The sequence below is a fragment of the Pongo pygmaeus genome, chromosome 3 (assembly GCF_028885625.2).
Source record: "Pongo pygmaeus isolate AG05252 chromosome 3, NHGRI_mPonPyg2-v2.0_pri, whole genome shotgun sequence".
In the NCBI taxonomy this organism is placed as follows: domain Eukaryota; kingdom Metazoa; phylum Chordata; class Mammalia; order Primates; family Hominidae; genus Pongo; species Pongo pygmaeus.
The window spans coordinates 6775130-6796741 of NC_072376.2; the positions used below are offsets into that span (position 1 = coordinate 6775130).

Here is a 21612-nt window from a genome sequence, read left to right on the forward strand (position 1 = left end):
CTCCACCTCCTGGATTCAAGCAATTCTCCTGCCTCAGCCTCCCGAGTAGCTGGGATTACAGGCGACTGCCACTACGCCTGGCTAACTTTTTTGTATTTTTAGTAGGGACAGGGCTTCGCCATGTTGACCAGGCTGGTCTCGAACTCCTGACCTCAGGTGATCCACCTGCCTTGGCATCCCAAAGTGCTGGGATTACAGGCGTGAGCCACCACACGCAACCAGGAATGTTTCTTTTCTGACCTGGGTGGTGGTTGCGTAAAGTGTGTTCAGGCAGGCGTGGTTTTGGACAGCACCTTGTTAAACCAGACTCATGTGTATCAGAACCATGTTCTCGAACTCCAAACTCGACACTACACTTTCGTTATCTGTGATTCAAGTCACAGTCACTGCTTTTCTGTCCCACAGTGTAAGTGAGCCATAAAGGGCGTTGCATTTTAATTATTCTTTCCGGTTCCACGGAGAGAGCTTTCACTACCTCTGAAATATTCAAAGCCAGACAAAAACCTGATATCCTGGTCTTGAGTGGTTTTGATCAAGGGAACCAGATTGCGTTTCTCCAAGCTGCCTAAGCAAGCACGGGCCTGGCTTTTCCCATGGAATGGTTGACTCACACCATTTGTCAAATGATGATGAGAACAAACGCTTCTTATTGCATTTATTGTTGCAAAATGGGGCAGTGATCTGTAAAGCTTCCCCCGTCCTTATGGAGTTTTCCAAAGGTGGTATAGGAATAGATTGAGCATCCCTAATCCAAAGTCCCAAATGCTCCAAAATCTGAAACTCTGTGAGTGCTAACATGAAGCCACAAGTGGAAAATTGCACACCCAACCTCCTGTGACAGATCGCAGTCAAAATGCAGGTGTACAGCGCAGTGTATTCAGCATACCCAAGGGGGAAAAAGATCCCCCAGCCCCCTTCAGCTGTGATATAGCTTCCATACACACCCAGACTCCCCATGCAAGCATGCTCACATGTTACCATGAACACATTATCTTCTCCACTGTGTCAATGGTATGTGTGAACAAGTGTAAGAAATGATTGCATATTGGTAGCATGTAAATTCAGAGTCAGAACTGGGTGAGATGGCTCATGACTGTAATCCCAATACTTCAGGAGGCCGAGGTGGGAGGATTGTTTGAGGCCGAGAGTTTGAGACCATCCTGGGCAGTGAGGTCTTGCCTCTACAAAAAATGTAAAACTTAGCCAGACATGGTGGCATACCCCTGTAGTCCTAGCTACTCAGGAGGCCCAGGTGGGAGGATTGCTTGAAGCCAGCAGATTGAGGCTGCTGTGACTTATGATCATGCCCGTGCACTCTAGCCTGGGTGACAGAGAGAGAGTCTGTCTTGAATAAATAAATGCATTCACTGTCAGGAATGATGGTGATGCCAAACAACCCCAAACTGTCCACTTGGGTGGCTGAGACAGTGAGACCTTTGCTTTCCGATGTTTCAATGTACACAGACTTTCGTTTCATGTACAAAATTATTAAAAATATTATGTAAAATTACCTTTCAGCTATATGTATAAGTGTATGTGAAACATAAATGGATTTTATGTTTAGGCTTGGGTCCCATCCCCAAGATATCTCACTATGTATGTGCAAATATTCCAAAATCCAAAAATCCTCAAATCTGTAACACTTCTGGTCCCAAACATTTCAGATAAGGGATACTCAACCCGCACTCCCATTTTACAGGGTAAAAGTTAAGTGGGAATTTTATACTCAGCCTCAGGCCATTGATCCTCTTTAAAAACTCAATTCTGAATGATACAGGATTAAAAGCAATGTCCAATGGGATCTGAAAATGAACTTGTTATAATGATAATGACAAATATTATTCTACCCCCAGTTTCCTCAACAGAGTATTTGATGCACAGATGGCATGAAGGCCTTTCGAAAAATGGAGAGTGAAGATATAGCCTGGGAAAGAGTCTTTAAACAATGTGGCAGAGGGTTAATATCCTCAGTATATGAAAAGTTTGTCAAGTTTACAAGAGGAACGATGGGAATTTATAACTAGTCAAGCCATGGGAACACACAGTTCACAAAGAAGAAAAGCAATGCCTATTAAATATAAAAATTAGTTTAACCTCACCAGTCATGAAATGCAAATTAAAACAGCAGGATGCTATCATTCCCAATCAAATTAGCCAGAATTTTTTTTTAAAGGTAGGGTATAATTTAAGTGTCAAAAGAGAAGACAGCAGGTGCCTTTGGCAGGTTGTTCTCAGCCCCAGGGCCTTTGCAGAGGCACTCCTGTGTCCTTGGCCGGGAGTGCTCCACCCCCGATCTTTGCACCGCTGTTTCTTTCTCACTGAGTAGCTCCTACCTCAGTGTCCCTTGTGCAGGGAGGCCTGCCTGAGCATCATCTAGACCAGCCCCGAGTCACTCAGTTATATGCCACCTTTTCCCATCCTTGCCACAGCACTTCTCATCTGATATTTTTATCTCTCTCTCTTTGATTATTTCTTGTGTGTTTCCCCCTACTAGGATCCAAGTTCTGGAAGGACAGGGACTGAGTCTGTCTTGTTCACTGTGAAAGCCCAGAGCCTGTGCAGTGTGGTACATAGCAGACGCCCCCCACCTCTGTGAAAACAACAGCTTTATGCACGCTCCTGCCCTTTAGTGTGCTAATTCCACTTCCAGGAGTCTACCGAAGGAAATGTGCAAAAGCATGCACAAAATCTTACGTACACATCAGATGGCGCCGTGTGTGTTCTGCCAGTGGTCTCTTGCATCCGCATTTGCTGCCTCGAGTTTCTGAGTCAGGACAATGACTCAGGCATTTATGACAAGCTACAGGGACTTGGGAAAGTGAACACAGAAGGTTAAAAAACAGGATGTATGGCTGCAAACAGAACTCTGTCTTGCAGAAGTAGAATGAGGGGAAGCTGGTGACAGGTTGGCGGGGGCTGCCTCTGGATCCTGACATCATGGGGGCTTTCTGTTTCCTTCTCTGTTCTTTGTTGTATTTTTAGTTTTCCTTCCTTCCTTTCTTCTTTCTTTCCTTTCTTCCTCCCTTCCTTTCTTCTTTCTTTCCTTTCTTCCTCCCTTCCTTTCTTTCTCTCTCTCTTTCCCCTTCCTTTCTTCCCTCTCTCCCTCCCTCCCTCCTTCCCTTCCTTCCTTTCTTCCTTTCCTTCCCTTTTTCCTTTGCTCCTTTCCTTTCTTTTCTTTCCTTCTTTCTTCTATTTCCCTCCCTCACTTCCTTTCTTCTTTCTTTCCTTCCCTTCTTCCTTCCTTTGCTCCTTCTTTCTTTCTTTTCTTTCATTTCCCTCTTTCTTTTCTTTCCCTTCCTCCCTCCCCCACTCCCCTTCCTTCCACTTTCCTTCTTTCCTTCCTTCCTCCCTCCCTCCCTTCCCTCCCTCTTCCTTTTTATCTTTCTTCTATCTTTTTTCTTTTTTGACAGGGTCTTGCTCTGTCGCCCAGGCTGGAGTGCAGTGGTGCAATCACAGCTCACTGCAGCCTCTACCTTCCAGGCTCAAGCAATCCTCCCACCTCAGCCTCCTGAATAGCCAGGACCACCTATGCCCAGCTAATTTTTTGTATTTTTTGCAGAGACAAGGTTTCTCCATGTTGCCCAGGCTGGTTTTGAACTCCTGAGCTTAAGCAAACATCCCACCTCTGCCTCCCAAAGTGCTGGGATTATAGGCATGAGCGACTGCGTCTGGCTGTATTTTTCATTTTCTATAACGGATCTGCATTCCTTTCCTAATAAGAGTTAAAACTTTATTTTTAAAAGAGTGCCACTGTTGCGAACTAGTTTCACAAGGTAGGAGGAATCAAGGTACAGCTTAAGGCCTTGGCCCTCAGGATCTCAACTAGGAGAAGAGGGGCCGATGGGCCAGCCTAGGCTGGGTGCCCGCAGCTCCTGAGACCCCAGGGGCCCCGGAAGCTGGTAGGTTTGTTTACTCGCATGGCTGTCTGCCAAGCCCTCTCCCTGGGGCCAGGCTGTTTTCTCAGCAAGATTCCTCCTGTCAGTTGGGTAGGAGTGGCCCATTTCTGGCCTTCTCAGTGACCCTTTCACATCTAGCTTCAGGCAGCTGGGAGATAAAGGAGAGTGTTTTCTTTCTTTTTTTGCCAGAAAATTACGGAAGAGAGGCTATGTATTTTCCGGGCACTCCATTTGGTGAGCACCTGCTGTGAGCTAGACCCAGGGCTAGCACAGATTGTTTGAGATTTTATTTTATGCTTTTATAAAACCATAATGGTTGTTTTTAAAACTCATGAACTGAGAGTGGCATGTGTTCGATGCATGTTCCCTATATAGATGCCTGCTGGGCCAGCCTCTCGGGGGAGTCATGGGGGGCCTTTGCTAAAACCCTGCCTGGCCATCTGCAGGGAGCTCGCGGTCTACTGGGGTGACAGGTGATACCTGCTCCCATGTGATCTCAGCTTGGGAGGTGAAAGGCAGGACATCTGGGGACTGCCCTGCCCAGCCCAGCCAGGGCAGCAGAAAAGAGGGAATATGCAGCCTTCCTGGGCAGGTGGAACTCTGGAGCCCTGCGCACAGGTTGACCAGACACATTGAGTGGTGGTGGGCAGAGGCACCGGGGCAGGACTTATCCCACACCGCCTCCCACCACCTGCAAACCTGGCTCCTTCTTTGAGGAAAGTGACCTCTTCCCAAGTAAGCATCATTCCTCTCTGGAGACAGGATACTTTTCAGGGCACGGCAGCCACACCTCCCTGTACAGGTGGACATCATTCATTGTAATACAGGAGGTGTCTGGTTCAGGACCCTGAACTTTTAAGAGACTGCTGACCTTTATGAGGCAACTGTTTTGCATAAGAATTTGAGTGATTGTTTCCAAAGCTCTCTTTTTGGGACATCTCGGGTTGGCTATCAGCCTTGGAAGCAGCACATGATCTGGACTCGCTGCCAATTGCTGCATGTTCATAGTAAACAATCAGTTTAATGGGAGCTGGACACTGTTTACAGTCATCCACGGCGAAGAAATTTGCTGTCAGTTAGAATGGCCCAAGAACACATATAGCCCTGGGCAGGACAGTTCCCCCTCAGTTGAATATTTATTTACTGAATTATAGAGAAAAATAAGACATGATTCCAGGCAGCAAAGAGCTTACAGTTAATAGGAGTGTGAGCAGATTATTCTAGTGTGAGCAGAACGGTTTGGTAATAGGACCGTGCAAGCCAAAGAGGCAGCAACAAAGAAGAGGATGTGATCACTTCTGTGGGTAGATGCAGGAGTCATTTCACAGAGGAAGTGAGGTCTGAGCTGAGTTTTGAAGGATGCATAGGAGTTCGTTAGGTGATCCTATGCAGAGGGAGAAACACTGGCAAAGGTTTGGAAGTAATAGGGGCATGATGTGATCATTTCAACCATAGCTCTAAAATAGCCATGATGATATCTGATACTTGGATTCCCAGTAAAATACAAAATAAAAATATAATGGAATCCTGTTGTCAAGTATTGGAGACTTTATTTTCTTACTTTTAATAGGAGTTTTCAAAGTGTGAAATATTTCTGGCAAAAGATAGAGATGAGATCACAAGCAAACACCTTGTGCCTACCACACAGTAGATGAAGCATCACAGGTAGAATCGAGGCCCCTGCACCTGAATCTGGGGGAATGATTTCCAGGAATGCGTTTCTGATTCTATCTCCTATGCATGTGATGATGACCGATATAGTGGGTCTGCATGAACACTGAAAAGATTTTCTATTTTCTGCCTTCCAATGACTTGGGGTCAAGGACCCACTTAGAAGGGGCCATGCTTCCCTGCAGACCTCACTACGCTGTGCACTGAGAGCTTCAGTGACAGAATAACGACGAAGGGTATTTTGCTTATATTCTATCTTTTCCTCCTATAGACTTTCATAGCTGGGCAGAACCAACAATGTTCTCTCAATGGCTTAAAACCCACCTCTGCCAAGCCCCGTGCATTCCCAGAGGAGCAGGAAGGGGGTGTGGCCATGGGGAGGGGAGCCTGCTCCGGTTTCCTCTCGGGGGCGTCAGTACACAAGCCCATTGGCAGGAAATGGTTCTTTGCCCAGTGTCTCATTTTGTAGCACAGGAAGGAGATCTAGGGAAAGTGAATGACTTCAGAGAGCAGAAGTGCTTGTACCCACACTGGTCCCCTCTCACTGACAGTACAGGGCTCCTCTGCATGCAGGTTGTGGGCTGGCCGGGATTCCACCACACCTGGAGTGTGCTCTTCAGGTGAGGATGGCTGGGAGGAAAGGGGCGGGACACCCAGTGAAAGGCACTGAGGGTGTTGCTGGGGAAGAAGGGAGTTCTCTCTTTTCTTTTTCTTACCTTTTAAAAAGTCCTGATGATTTGAGGATATATTCATTTATTCCCCACCCTCAATATCGAAAACACTCTGAGATTCCAAAGGTTCTTAGAAACTAAGAGCCTCCTGGGGAGGTAGTGAGTGTCCCAGCATGGGGAGAGTGTAAACTGGGGCTGGGAGCCCTCTGTGGGAGACGAGATGCTGGAAGAGATTTTGGGACTGGAGGCAGGTGACAAGGCACCCTTTTAAAGTCCTCATCCAGCTATAGCCTGGGTCCCACAGTTGGTGACAAACCACCAGTTCATGCCTTAACCCCATACTGTGCCAAGAATGGCAGAAAAGCTGTGTGTCAGTTTAAAATTTCTGATTTATAGACAGTGCAAGCACACCAATACTGAGTCCTCAGGAACAGTCTCCAGCCCCTTTTCTCTATCACATGTGTTCATGGGTGTGTGTTCAGGGGAGACGTCATCACATGGTGGAAAGAGAAGCCTTTGGAGAGAGGCTGCCCTGAGTGATTCTGGGCTCCCCATTTGTTTGCCGTGTGACCCTGGGACCAGTGGTTACTGTCTCCAAGCCTCTAGCACCTCACCTATAAAATGGGGGTATTCCCATATCTGCCGAGAGTCAGAATTAAACAAGCAAGTGAGCTAAAGCATGTAGCAGCTTATAGTTTCTGTAATAGGATACCTGTAAAATATGTTCCTCTGTTATAGAAAAAATGTATATGTAAGACAAGTAAAATGGGGGAAGAAAACCCTGTGTATTTGCACAAGAGATGGTTTGAGCTTAATTTAAAATGTGCCAGGGATCCAGCGTCATAAAGGCTCCATTTCCATTTCAGTGCCAAACAAAAATCTCCCCCCCATTCAGGTATCTCATTGTGTGGATGGTTTTCACCCAAAATGGTCCACTTAGGAGAAAGAGTGAAAAAATCAAATGTTCATTTCTCCTATTCACCCACACCCTGTCTGATAAATGTCACTCCTTAAGCAAACCTGTTGCCCATGGCAACACATTCAGAAGATGGGCTGCTGGTTTCATTCCTTTGTCAGCTGGATTGGATTAGAAATGCAAGAAGGCTTTTGGACTTTTGTCTACACATTAGGATGCCTCTTAGTAAAAGTCAAGAAGAAAAGGTGGTTATGGCCAACATGGGGAGTGACACTCTAGTTTAAAGTGGTTATGGTCAACCTGGGATGGCGATGCTCTAGTTTAAGGCAGTCATGGTCAACGTGGGGTTTTGACACTCTAAGGCGGTCATGGCCAACGTGGGGCAGTGACGCTCTAGTTTAAGGTGGTTACGGTCAACATGAGGCAGTGACACTCTAGTTTAAGGTGATCATGGTCAACATGGGACAGTGATGTTCTAGTTTAAGGTGATCGTGGAGCCCGTACTGCGTGGCCTGTGGCTTCTGAGAAACCCTGGTGTGGTGCTCTGTTAGTTTCCTGGGGGCAGCTGTAACAAATTACCACAAACTTGGAGGCTTACAACAATGACATTTATTTTCTCTACAGTTCTGGAGTCCAAGGTATCGGCTGGGAAATGCTCCCTTGGAAAGCTCTAGGGTGAAAGTGTCTTCTGGCCTCTTGCAGCTTCTGGTGTGGCCGGCAGTCCTTGGCTTTTCTTGATTTGCAGTCGTACCACTTCAGTCTCTGCCTGCACGTGGCCTTCTCCCCTGCATGTCTGCAGCTTTTCTTCTTCTTCTTCTTCTTTTTTGAAATGGAGTCTCACTCTGTCACCCAGGCTGGAGTGCAGTGGCGTGACCTCGGCTCACTGCAACCTCTGCCTGCCAGGTTCAAGCAATTCTCCTGCCTCAGCCTCCCGAGTAGCTGGGATTACAGGCGTGCACCACCTCACCTGGCTAATTTTTGTATTTTTAGGAGAGACGGAGTTTCACCATGTTGACCAGGTTGGTCTCAGACTCCTGACCCCAGGTGATTCGCCTGCCTTGGCCTCCCAAAGTGCTGGGATTACAGGTGTCCTCTTCTTTTAAGGATGCCAGTCAGTGGGTTTAGGGTCCACCCTAACCTGGTATGACCTCATCTTAATGTGCATCTTCATTTCATCTGCAAAGGCCCTATTTCCAAATAAGGTCACATTCTGATTTTCGGGGTAGATGTGACATTTTGGGGGACATTATTCACCCCACTACGGGTACCAAGAATGAGAATGGATGTTGAGGTAGTGGCCTCTGCTTCAGTCTTTGATTCCCCCAAACTCTGCAATAAAGTGGAGCTCACCAAATCAGTCATGGGTCGGTGGGCTTGTTTTCACTGAGATACATTTCCTGGTGGACTTGACTGCCAAGAAACAACCGGACTCTGTTCCTTTGGGGCAGAGGGGACAGGGAGGGCTTGGAGAGGACAATCTGCATTTGAGTCATGGTTCTGCTGCTAACCAGAGTGTTAGCACATTCCCCTTTCTGGGCCTCAAGTTTGTGTGTAACTTGGGATAAATGATGTCCACTTTGAGGATCTTTTAAAGACTCAGAGAGTGTCTCTTAAGTACAAATGAGTACCTAGCTCACGCTATAGCATTAAGAGAGGAGTGATAGCCAACATCAAGTTTGTCATTCTTTCCTGAACTCTGTTGATTGCGATTCTTTTGGTCACAAGTGACAGAAATTCCATCAAACCAGCTTAGGCCATGGGTGTCTGTTGGCTCCCCTAACTGAAGTCATGGGATTTGCTGTAGGTGCAGCTCCAGGTGCACTAACGATGTCATCCAGGATCCCGGGTTCTTGGGCTCTGCTCTGCCTCCTGCTGCGTCATTCCCAGGCTGTGTGCTCTCATGCTGTGCTGGGGGGATGCCACCACTGTGCCAGGTTCCGTGTTCTTACACCACACAGCCCAGAGTCCCTTTCTTAGCTCCTAAACAAAAACAGGAGGATCCTGGTGCTGCCTCCTTCCGGCCTTTGGTTCTGATTGGTTGTGCATCCTTCCCTGAAGCAATTGCTGTTGGGACAGGGACATTTGGGTGGCATGAGCCAATCGGGGACTGCCCTGGGAACTTGCAGTGGTATTCGTTCCACCCCTTTCCTACTGCACATGCTGAGACTGGGCTTGTGGGAGAAGGGGAAATGGATGCGGGAAGGAAGCTGAGGGATGTTCCATACTGTCAGGTGAGCAGTTCCAGGAAGCTCGGGATTTCATCAGCATCCCAAGGGCAGCGAGGTAGGATCACTAAGAGCTCAGCTTGTGATCCAGGAGTAAAGTCAGTGAACTGTGAGTGTGCCTGCCTCTTGCTACGTGAGCTTGGCTAGTGTCTTAACCACTGGGGCCTCAGGACTCTCATGCTGGCTCCGGAATTTGTTCTGCATTGGCCGGCCATCCGTTTCTAGACGCCGTCTCTGCTGTTTGAGAATATTTTTAGGGAAACATTCTTGTGATGACTGGGGCAGAAGCCCTCTGTCTCTTACTAGGACAAGGGGGAATTGGTGCTCTTCCAAGTGGAGAATTTGGGATCCTGGAGATGTCTTGCTTGCGATGGTGCTGCCTTTTGTGGGGAGCTAGTGGAAGGCAGTGGTGGGGGCTTCACTGCAAAGCTGATACTGAGGGGCAGACGAGAACCCTCCCTTACCCGTGATGGACAGACCGTTGGCTTGCAACACCCTCAACTGCCCCTACCGATTTCCTTTGCTTTGATGTTGTTATTGTTTTTTTTTCCCCCCTCATAGCACAAATCACTCTCAATCACTACAATGTCTGCTTATTTATTATGTTTATTGCCTGCTCCCCCCTCTAGCAGAATAGAAGCTCCCAGGGCAGGGAGGCTGATCTCTTTTGCTCACTAATGTTTCTCAGCACCCATTGATAGTGCTCAGCTCAGTATGTGTTGAGTTAATGAAAGCGTGCTTGAGTGAACTAAATGAATAAACTCCTTCTGCATAATGATTTTTGCTTTGGGGTTGGCATCTGCATTGGCAGTGGTGTTTTCAGCATGTTTAAAGATTCCTCCTGTGGAAGGGACAGTGCTCCTACCCATTTGGAAATTGCATTACTTGGGATTTGGCCCAAGCAGGTAGATGCTGGTGGATCATCACCAGGGGGAGCAGTGGGTACATTCAGCGGTTGCTTAGGAGAAACTGCATGGAGCACCCATTGCAGGGGCCAGGAGATCATCCTGGCAGATGGAAACAGCCTTTTGTCTTCCAAAGAAGGTGCCTCAGAGAGCTCTTAGGTACAAATTAGTACCTAGCTCACAACTAGCACATAAGAGAGAAGTGATACCACTGGCAAGTTTGTTGTTCTTTCAATTAGGATTATTTTGGTTTCAAGTGACGGAAATTCCACATCAGAACTGTAGCACTGTGGTACGTGGCTGGAAAACCTCTCAGTCTGGAATCTAGGGGTACCATTTCCTTTCTTCTCTCATCTCTATGATATTTTTTAGTTTTTAGTGGTCTTCTTTTAAAATAAGATAGCCTCGTGTTACCTAGGTGCTAGAAGAGATTAAGAGTGGCAGCGAACACTGATGGCAGGCTTGCGATATGCCAGGCACTGTACCAAATTCTTCCAATGGTTGCTCTAAAGCTCCTCAACAGTTAGACAGAGTTAGTTCTAAAGTCTTCTTATTGTCCACATTTTACAGAGACAGAAGTTGAGTCAGAGAGGTGACCCAACCTGCCCGTGGTCACATGGTCAGGGTTGGGGGGTGGGTGGGATTTTAGCTTGCTTCTCTCTGCTATCAGAAGAGGGCCCTCCCCCTGAATTCTCTGCTGTGGTAGTCTGTGTCTGAAATCGAGGTTTATGATTTAGAAGTAAGAGCTTTGGCTTGTAATCCACTGAAATGTAACCTGCCACGTGAGCGGGCTGAGCGGGAGGAGCCTTTGCATCTGTTTCCTTGCAGCTGCCGCAACAAATAATCTCAAACTTCATGGCTTAACATGACAGAAATGTGTTCCCATACAGTTCTGGAGGCCAGGAGATTGAAATCAAGGTGTCTGCATGCCCACACTTCCCCCTAAGGCTGTGGAAGAGGATCCTTCCCAGCCTCTTCCTGATGCTGGTGTTGCTGGCTGATCTTGAGTTCCTTGGCTTGAGGCCGTGTCCCTCCAGCCTCTGCCTCCATCCTCACACGGCCCTCCCCTCTGTGTCTCTCTTCTCCTCTCATAAGGACACCAGTCATAAGGGCCCACCCTGCTCCAGGATGACCTCATCTTAACTAATTGCACCTGCAGTTACCCTGTTTCCAAATAAGGTCCCATTCTGAAGTTCCAGGAAGGCCATGGGTCTTGGGGGCCTGCTATTCAACCAGGACAGTGCCCTCACTGGAGCATCCAGAAAAAGCTAGAGTGGATGACCTGGGGCTGACACTTCCTCTACATATTTTTTTTGGTGTGGTTCCTCACTGTCACCCAGCCCACTGTGTTGAGCCTGTGTCCTTTCTGACACTCCCCAGTAGGAAGGCTGGACAAGACAGGGCTGGGGGTGAACTGAAGATTAAGTTCAGGTTTGTATGTGGAGAGGTTGTGGTCCCTCCAAGATCCAAGCAGAGGTGTCAGGCAGCCAGCTGGTTCTGTGATTGTGGAGCTCAGAGAGAAGCCAGGGCTGAGGCATGTGTTTAAGATCTGCTGCATATGTGGGGTTGATACCATTGGGGAGGACCTGGCTGCCTGGGAGAAGATACAGAGTGAGAAGAGGACCGAGCCTTGGAAACTCCAGGCTTCAATGAGATCCAGAGAAAGACAGTCTATAAAGAAGACAGAAACTGGGAAGTGGCCTTGGGGAGAGGGAGCAGGAGGTCGTGAGTCAGGGAGTGGGTGACGGAGTCAGGTTGTGAGGACAGAACGTTGTCCGGTGGGTGCGGTGGCCAGGAGAGCACTGGTGACCTTGGCAGAAGCTGTGGCCAGGCAGGAAAGGGTCAATGACTGAGAGGGAGACATGGGCCTGGAGACGGAGAGAGAAGCCAACTCTGCCAAGAAGCTGAGCTGCAGAGGCGTGGCTGGGGGTCGGCAGTGTTTTATTGTATTTCATTAAAGTGAGAGAGACAGGAGCATACATTGATGTCAGTATGCATGTCAGGTTGAATATATACGTGCTTCAACTCCTAGCTCTGTCTCCTCTGTCTGGTGGGAGTGACGGGGAACAAGCCCTGGGCTGTGGGCTATGCTTGCTCTGTGTCTGGAGTTGACTGAATTCGGTTGACCCAGGCCCGAGAAACTGTTTTGACCTTTCCCTGTGCTGAAGGCCCTAAACGGGGGAGAGATTTCCTTGGTCATGAGCCCCTAGGGCTGACTGCTTATTCTTTCTCCTTTTCAGATGGATGAGATCAAAGGGAAAGACCGTGTGATTCTGGCCTTGGAGAAGGAACTTGGCGTGCAGGCTGGGCAGACCCAGAAGCTGCTTCTGCAGAAAGAGGCTTTGGATGAACAGCTGGTTCAGGTCAAGGAGGCCGAGCGGCACCACAGTAGTCCAAAGAGAGAGCTCCCACCTGGGATTGGGGACATGGTGGAGCTCATGGGCGTCCAGGTGAGGGGCAGCAGTTTGTGCCAGCCTCAGGCTGATCCCCCACCCATTTACGGCGCATTCTTCTGGTCAGCCACAGAGGACACTGAGGCAGCATGTATTCACTCACTCATTCATTCATTCATTCATTCATTCACTCAGTATTGGAGGGGATGTTATAAATTCTTTGTGCTGGACACTGTGTGAGGTGCTGGTGCGTGGTGGCCTTTGTAAGAGATACAGGGTGGGAGGGGCCTGACCACAAGGTCCCCAGGGAGCCATGGAAGGGTTTGAAGTCTCAGTGGCCTTCTAGATGGAGTCTTCTGCAGGTATGCAGTGGGCTTGGGTGTTTCCCACCTTGCGGTGTGGCATGTGGGCCCCTGAATAAGGATCTCACCCATTATGTCATGTGAATTTTCTAAGAAGGCTCCACACAACTTCTTCAAAGTACATTTACGTCTTGACTTTTTTTTTTTTTTTTTTTTTTTTTTTTTTTTTTTAGGATCAACATATGGACGAGCGAGATGTGAGGCGATTTCAACTAAAAATTGCTGAACTGAATTCAGTGATACGGAAGCTGGAAGACAGAAATACGCTGTTGGCAGATGAGAGGAATGAACTGGTAAGTAGCCCTGAGAGACAGGCGGTGCCTCATAGGGTGCAAGGAACGGGCCCTGAGTCCCTGAAACATGCCCCGCACAGAAAGTTAATGCAGAAGCCTTCTGGTTCTCTGAACTTTCTGTCTTACTTCTTTCTGATTAAAAATCTAACACATGCTCATTGAAGAAATCTCTTACTGCCATTTGTTTTTGCAGGAACTTATCTTTAGCAAACAACTGGAGAAGCTCCATGAGAAGCGTGGAGAGGAAGTTCATTGCAGTGTTGTTTACGTTAACAACCCAAATTGAAAAAAATCAACAATTAAAAAACCAAAAAACCCAATTGTTCAATACTAAAGCATGGGGCAGAGTGATTACGGAATATTTATACAATGAATTCTAGACTATCATTAAGATTGATGATGGAGACCCTATTTAATTGAAATGGAAACGTGTTCATAGTAAATTAAATGAAAAATGCATTTTATAGAACAATAATACATTGTCATCATCTTGAATATTAGAAAGTATTCTTTTTTTTTTTTTTGAGACAAAGTTTCACTCTTGTTGCCCAGGCTGGAGTGCAATGGCACGATCTTGGCTCACCGTAACTTCCACCTCCCGGGTTCAAGTGATTCTCCTGCCTCAGCCTCCCGAGTAGCTGGGATTACAGGCATGCACCACCATGCCCGGCTAATTTTGTACATTTAGTAGAGACAGGGTTTCTCTATGTTGGCCAGGCTGGTCTTGAACTCCTGACCTCAGGTGATCTACCCGCCTCAGCCTCCCAAAGTGCTGGGATTACAGGTGTGAGCCACCACGTCTGGCTAGAAGTTATTCTTTTAGGTGGTGTAATTATGGGTAATTTTAATTTGTGCTTATCTATTTACTTTTTTGCATAAAATTTTATATACTTGTAAACTAAACCTTCCACATTAATTTTAAAAATAATGAACATGGACTTCTGGTTAAAAAAGAAATCTCCAGTAAAAATAGCAATTTCATGAATATGTTTACATTTTCTGGATAATAGCAAAACTAATTTTTATGTACTGGCAGTTGATACATCAACTTCTTGACAGATGCCTCATAATTTTTATGTTTATTCTAATTTTTATTATGAAGAGAAGTATATCCACAGAATATTTGAAAAAAATGAGTGGTGAAAGTGTCCATAAGTATCACCTCTTCACAACTTTAACAGGATCAAAATAAATTTACTTCCTTCCAGTATTTTTAAAGGTTTTTTTTTTTTGGCTTTAATCAGACTGTACATCTAATATTATGTCTCTACTCTTCATTTAAATATTTATAAGCTCATAAATACTCATGAGCTACATAATAGTTTACTCAGTGGATTAGGAAAAAACACAGGCTTCTGGAAACATGTCAGATCAGACTGAAGTAGTTAAAAATAGAAACTAATAAGTTTGCCAACGCTTCAATCTTTTTTTTTTTTTGAGGTGGAGTCTCACTCTGTTGCCCAGGTTTGAGTGCAGTGACGTGATCTCAGCTCATTGCAACCTCTGCCTCCCGGGTTCAAGTGATTCTCCTGCCTCGGCCTCCCAAGTAGCTGGGACTACAGGTGCCCACCACCACGCCCGGCTAATTTTTGTATTTTTAGTAGAGATGGGGTTTCATCATGTTGGCCAGGCTGGTCTTGAACTCCTGACCTCAAGTGATCTGCCCGCCTCAGCTTCCCAAAGTGCTGGGATTACAGGCGTGAGCCACCGCACCTGGCCTTAATCTTAAAATCATGAGGTAACTACTGCTACTTTGGAGTGGTTCTTACGTGTTCTTAATGTTTAAATAGATGCCTTGAAACTCACCAAGAGACTGTTTTATTTTATGGTTATGAATTGGGATTTTTTTCCCTGCTGTGTATTGTTCTGCAACTTGCTTTTTCACTTCGTTGATCAATTACATCACTCCCCATCAGTGCTTAGAGATCTGTCTTTGTCTTTTTACCAGCAGCTTGGTAGTCCATTGTGTGGATATACCATGGTCTGTTCAACTGTCTTCCCAATGGTGGATCTGTAGGCTGTTGCCGCTTTCTGGATTTCTGTGAGGTGCCACATGCCTGTAATCTCAGCACTTTGGGAAGCCAACGTGGGAAGATTCCTTGAGCTCAGGAGTTCCAGCCCAGTTTGGGCAGCATGGGAAAACCCCATCTCTAAAAATACAAAAAAAATTAGCTGGGCACAGTGGTGCACACCTGTAGTTCCAGCTACTTGGGAGGCTGAGGTGGGAGATCACTTGAGCCCAGGACGTCAAGGCTGCAGTGAGCTGAAATCACACCACGGCACTCAAGCCTGGATGACAAAGTGAGACCCTTTGTCAAAATGACCCATGTCATTTTACCTACCTTCTGTCTCAAAAAAAATGCCATGTAGAAGATACATATGGGTCTTTACTGACTTCACATAAAGGTTCAAGTCAGTAAAGACACATATGTATCTTCTACATGGCTTTTTTTTTGGCGGGGGGGTAGGTTTCTAGAAGTAGAATGCATGGGTCATGGGTCACATGGTACATTTTATATTTCAACTTATACCTTCAGAATATTTTACCTTAACATTTACAGCCTGGGGAGTAAACGCAGGGGTCTAGAGTCCGTCCCTTGTGTTTGATTCTTGGTGAACTCAAACCACGAATCTTTGCAAAAGTGCAAAGCATTCTTGGCACTTTCTTTGTGAAGTTGGGCCCATTGCCTCCTCTCTTTGGGCTCAGGTTCTTTGTCTATAAAATGGGGATGGGGAAGGTGGCCCCTTCACATGTGTTGGCTGTGCCTGTGGTTATCATAATATTGACATATTTAAGTTGTTTCTAATTCTTTCCATGAAAATAACACTGGGAGGCTACCGCTATGCATTCAATTCTCACCATGTGCCTAGGAGACAGGAGCTGCCATGATTCTCATTTGATAGATGAGGAAACTGAGGCTGAGAACTTGCCCATTGTCATGCAACTAGCAAACAAATGTGTCACCTAGGACACTGGCCTCAGAAGGGGTCCTAACCGGGTTGAGTCTCTGCTCACCTCGGTGCTGTGACCTCGGCCATCTGTCGTCAAGTTGTCTGAGCCTCTGTGTCTGTTTCCAACCACAGCTGAAACGCTCGCGAGAGACCGAGGTTCAGCTGAAGCCCCTGGTGGAGAAGAACAAGCGGATGAACAAGAAGAATGAGGATTTGTTGCAGAGTATCCAGAGGATGGAGGAGAAAATCAAGAACCTCACGCGGGAAAATGTGGAAATGGTGAGCCGTGGGCCCCTTGGGGCCAGCCCTGACACTCCCGTCTCTGTCTGGGATTCTTCAGCTCTGAACCTCCCGATTCACATGTTCTGGGATGCACCTGCTGCCCACCTCCCCACGAAGCACCAGGTGCAGTGTCAGTCACAGATGGCTCTCCTTTCTCTCCACCTGTCTCACATTCACTGTGCTGTGGGTGTTTGTGCCCGGAGGGAGTCAGACAGCTGTGTCCTTAAACACATCCCCCATTCTCTCCAAGCCTCTGTTTCTTCATGCATAAAATGGGAATGAAAATATCAACATTGGAGGATCATCAAGAGGATGAAATAACAGTGTGTAAAGACCTCACAGGGAACGGGCCCAGAGGACACCCAGCACGTGAAAGCCATTATGATGATCGCTGGTGATGCTCTGCAGAGGGGTTTCTCCTCCAGCTAGGATGCCTGGTGTTTGTGGTCAGGGCGGGTGTCTTGTAGTTGACAGTTTACAGAATGATTTCAGGTTCATTGTTCAGAGTAGTATCAACCCCCGCTTTACAGCCGGGAAGACGGAGGCTCTATCACCACATATGCTCTGCTGTCTGCACCGTAGCAGGTGCAGATGTGTGTGTGTGTGTGTGTGTGTGTGTAATTGCTGTTGTGTGGAGTCCTCTCCTTCCCCTGCCTTCCCCTCCCAGCTTTCTAGGCTCATTTCAAATGTCGTCTTCCATCCCCAGGCCCTGCGCACCCCTTCCTGTCAGCAGTGTACATGGTCAGCCCCACTTTGGGCTTGGCTTTGGTCTGCCCTGTCCCCTCTTCCAGCACAGGACAAGGTGGCCACGTATTAGTCCATTTTCACACTGCTGATAAAGACATACCCGAGACTGGGTAATTTATAAAGAAAAAGAGGTTTGATGGACTCACAGTTTCACGTGGCTGGGGAGGCTTCACAATCATGGCAGAAAGCTAAAGGCACGTCTTATGTGGCAGCAGACAAGAGAGATTGAGAGCCAAGTAAAAGGGGAAATCCCTTATAAAAACATCAGAGACTTATTCACAACTACGAGAATAGTACGAGAGAAACCACCACCATGATTCAATGATCTCGCACCTGGCCCCTCCCACAACACATGGGAATTATAGGAGCTGCAATTCAAGATGAGATTTGGGTGGGGACACAGCCAAACCATATCAGGCCATCATCTCTTTCATCCTCCCGTCCATCCTTCTGTCCCTGCACCCCTGAGCTCCACTCAGCACTATCCCTAACAAACATTGTTGGCGGGTAACCGTGTGGTGGTCTGTGTCCTTGTGGCTGCAGAAAGAAAAGCTGTCAGCGCAGGCGTCTCTGAAGCGGCACACCTCCCTGAATGACCTCAGCCTGACGAGGGATGAGCAGGAGATCGAGTTCCTGAGGCTGCAGGTGCTGGAGCAGCAGCACGTCATTGACGACCTCTCACTGGTACATCTAGCACAGCTGGCACGGCTGCCCCTGGCGGGGGTGGCACCGGCTGACATGGGTGTCAGGAATGGGCGTTGGGGCTCAGGGTGATGCTGCTGAGCTGGGTCAGGGTCAGGGTCAGGCAGTGCTGACTTTGGGACTCACCAAGCTCACCCTGGTGTGTACATTCCTGCTTCATTCTGCCACTAAGCAGCCTTGGCTTAAATGAGATCACTGGTACCTGGGGACAGTTTCCATGGCTACCCTTTTCTCACATCTTCTCTCTGGCTTGCTGTGGTTAAGAAGCATCAGTTTTAAGGATGTCTTTTGGCCTTTAGAGACTGGGCATGATCTGTTCCAGAGAAGGCTTTTTGTTTGTTTATTTGGTTGGTTGGTTGTTTTTTAGCTTAGCAGTTGCAGACTGTGAGTTTGGGCCCACAAACTTGAACCTTATAACCAGACCAGCACCTTGCTAAGACTGCCTGTGTGAGTTTTGGACGTGCATATGGGGCTTGCATCTATCAAAAGGGATTGAGCATGTCCTAAGCAGGTGGGGAATTGCATCCAGATAATTCCACAGCTCTCTGCGAAAGGAACTCAGGCAACAGGCAGAGAATACCTGCAGGGAGCTTTAGTTGGATCTTAGAAGCAGAACGTGTTCTGCTCACCGAAGTGGGTGTGTGATGGTTCCATGCACTGGTCTTCAAAGAATAGAAAAGCTAGTGATCAAAATTCTAGAAAAGGCTTTGATTATAATTTTCATGTTCATTTTGCCTGCCTCCATCTCCCTCTACCTCTTTAACTTCTCTCTTTCTTCCTTTCACCCATCCATCCATTCCATCCACCCACCCATCCGTCCACCCATCCATCCATCCACTCACCCATTCTTTCATCCTTCCATCCACTTATCTATGCATACATCTATCTATCCATCCATCTTTGCTTCATTACACAAAAGACTCAATGCAGCTTAGGATGAAAAATACATTTCAATGAAATAACAATTAAGTCAAAAGGTGGATAATAAACTCTCCCTGTAGCTCTCAGTTCAGAGAAGCAGCCATCTCTTGGGCACTTAGAACTTGAACTAGCCGTGCCTGGTGCGGATGGGCAGGCCCAGCTCCCTTTGAGAGCCAGTGGCTTTGGTTCATGAGATGTGAGGCTGGCTAGAAATGCCAACCGTTGTGTTTCCTCCTAGGAGAGAGAACGGCTGTTGCGCTCCAAAAGGCATCGAGGGAAAAGTCTGAAACCACCCAAGGTGAGCCTGCGATGGTGCACCTGCCCTGCCTTGCCGCTGTGTCACGGATCTGCAGGGCAGATGGGTTGTGGAGTGGGGAGGTTTTACAGAGGGGTCCTGAAGCAGGCACACACATCTCTGCATGCCTGATGATGAAAAGCCTGTCATCACTGTCTCTCGAAGCAACATAAATATGGCCATGTCATGCGACCCAGTTATTGTAATTTATTCATGGAAAACTTCCTGATGAATTCTCCACTTAGGCCTCAGGGTATATTCACCCAAAATTAAAAACATAAATACTTAAACATTTTGAAGGATTTAAGGGACATTCAGGGTTGGTTTATATCAGAGCATATCCTGTTCTGAAAAAATCAGGAGCTTTGTGTTTTTTTGGAATCATGCAGAACTGTAGTCTTTTTGGAAAATATAGGTCTTTTGCTATTTCCTAGTAACAGTGTCTGAAGGAGCTGGGCTTATAAAATTCAAATGCCCACAGGGACCAATCTGGAATGTAAAGAGCACACTGGAGCTGATACCAATAAAAAAAAAAAAAAGTGTAGTTTGCCTTTAAACCTGTAAACCTATTTTGGCTTCCACAAAGACACAGATCTCCCCTCCATTTTTTTTTTTTTTTTTTTTAAGACAGTCTCACTCTGTTGTCCAGGCCGGAGTGCAATGACACCATCTTGGCTCACTACAACCTCCACCACCCAGGTTTAAATGATTCTCCTGCCTCAGCCTCCCAAGTAGCTGGGACTACAGGCACATGCCATCACGCCCGGCTAAATTTTGTATTTTTAGTAGCGGCAGGGTTTCACCATTTTGGCTAGGCTGGTCTTCTCTCCTTTTTATTGAATACAAGCGCCCCGTTTGGTTTATCTTTTGATCGAGATGTGGTTATAGAGAAATATTTCTCATCTATAAGGAAAACAGCTGTGCAAATGTGATAGTGAATGGCCAAAGACATGTGGTCTTGGTGTCACGGTGACAACAGGGAATGGTGGGGACTGTTGCAAACTGGGCCTTGAATCCTGGTTGCTGTAAGATGGTGGACCAATGGCGTCAGATAGTCCAGTTTTTCCAGAGAAATATAAATCCTTATGTGTTAGCTTCCTAGGGCTGCCTTAACAAAGTACCACAAAATCAGTGGCTTAGAGCCACAGAAAAAGGCCGGGCACAGTGGCTCATGCCTGTAATTCCAGCACTTTGAGAGGCCAGGGTGGGTGGATCTCTTGAGCCCAGGAGTTTGAGATCAGCCTGGGCAACATAGCAAGACCCTGTCTCTACAAAAAATTTAAAAAATTAGCTGGATGTGGTGGCACCTGAAGTCCCAGCTACTTCGGAGGCTGAAGCAGGAGGACTGCTTGAGCCCAGGAGGTCAAGGCTGTAGTGAGTCATGATTTTGCCACTGCGCTCCAGCCTCAGTGACAGAGCAAGACCCTGTCTCAAAAAAAAAGAAAAAAGAAAAAAGAAAAGGAAAGGAAATGTATTATCTTACAGTTCTAGAGGCCAGAATGCTGAAATTAAGGTGTCAGTAGAGCCGTGTTCCCTCCCTCTAAAACCTATAGCAGACCCTTCCTTTCCTTTTCCTAGCTTAGAGTGGTTTCCCAGCAATCACTGGTGTCCTTGGTTTGCAGCTGGAACTCCAATGTCTGCCTTCATTGTCGGTGACATTCTACCTGTGTATCTGTGTAGCTTCACGTCTAAAGCCACCACTCATGCGGGATTAGGAGTCCACCCTACTCCAGTGTGACCTCATGATAAGTTAACTACATCTGCAATGATCCTATTTCCAAATAAGTCACATTCTGCGGTACTGGGGTTAGGACCTCAACCCATCTTTTTGGGGGGATACAGTTTAATCCATAACACCTTACTTTATGTGAAATTGAAGGATTTAAATGTTGGATTTTAAATGTCTATAATTTTAAATGTCCGACTACAGGTTGAACATCCCTAATCCAAAATCCAAAAATCCGAAATCCAAAATCTGAAACTTTCTAAGCACCAACATGAGGCCAGGGAAATTTCACACCTGGCCTCATGTGACAGGTTGCAGTAAAAACACTGTCAAAACTTTGATTCATGCACAAAATTATTTAAAATATTATATACGATTCCCTTCAGGCTATGTATTATATATAAAGTGTATATGAAACAAATGAATTTCATGTTTAGACTTGGGTCCCATCCCCAAGATACATTATTCTGTTTATGCAAATATTCCAAAATCTGAAAAAACATCCAAAATTCCTCCTGGTTCCAAGCATTTCAGATAAGGGACACTCAGCCTGTAAAATATATATACCTGTGGGCCACATAAAATATATCTATGGGTGCAATTTGGCTCCCAGGCTGCCTCCTGGTGGCCTTTACTGCAGTGTTCAGGTAATGCC

At 46.7% G+C, this 21612-nt stretch overlaps 1 protein-coding gene across 2 annotated transcripts in view; it reads left to right on the forward strand.

The window, feature by feature from the left end:
- Positions 1 to 21612, forward strand: part of JAKMIP1 (janus kinase and microtubule interacting protein 1) — a 178604-nt gene that overhangs the window by 104330 nt on the left and 52662 nt on the right. For both annotated transcript variants that reach the window (XM_054484761.1, XM_054484760.2), the window contains 5 exons: positions 12525 to 12734; positions 13213 to 13332; positions 16417 to 16563; positions 17857 to 17997; positions 19175 to 19234. In XM_054484761.1, coding sequence (XP_054340736.1) covers positions 12525 to 12734; positions 13213 to 13332; positions 16417 to 16563; positions 17857 to 17997; positions 19175 to 19234 — 678 coding nt within the window. The remainder of the gene's footprint in view (positions 1 to 12524; positions 12735 to 13212; positions 13333 to 16416; positions 16564 to 17856; positions 17998 to 19174; positions 19235 to 21612) is intronic.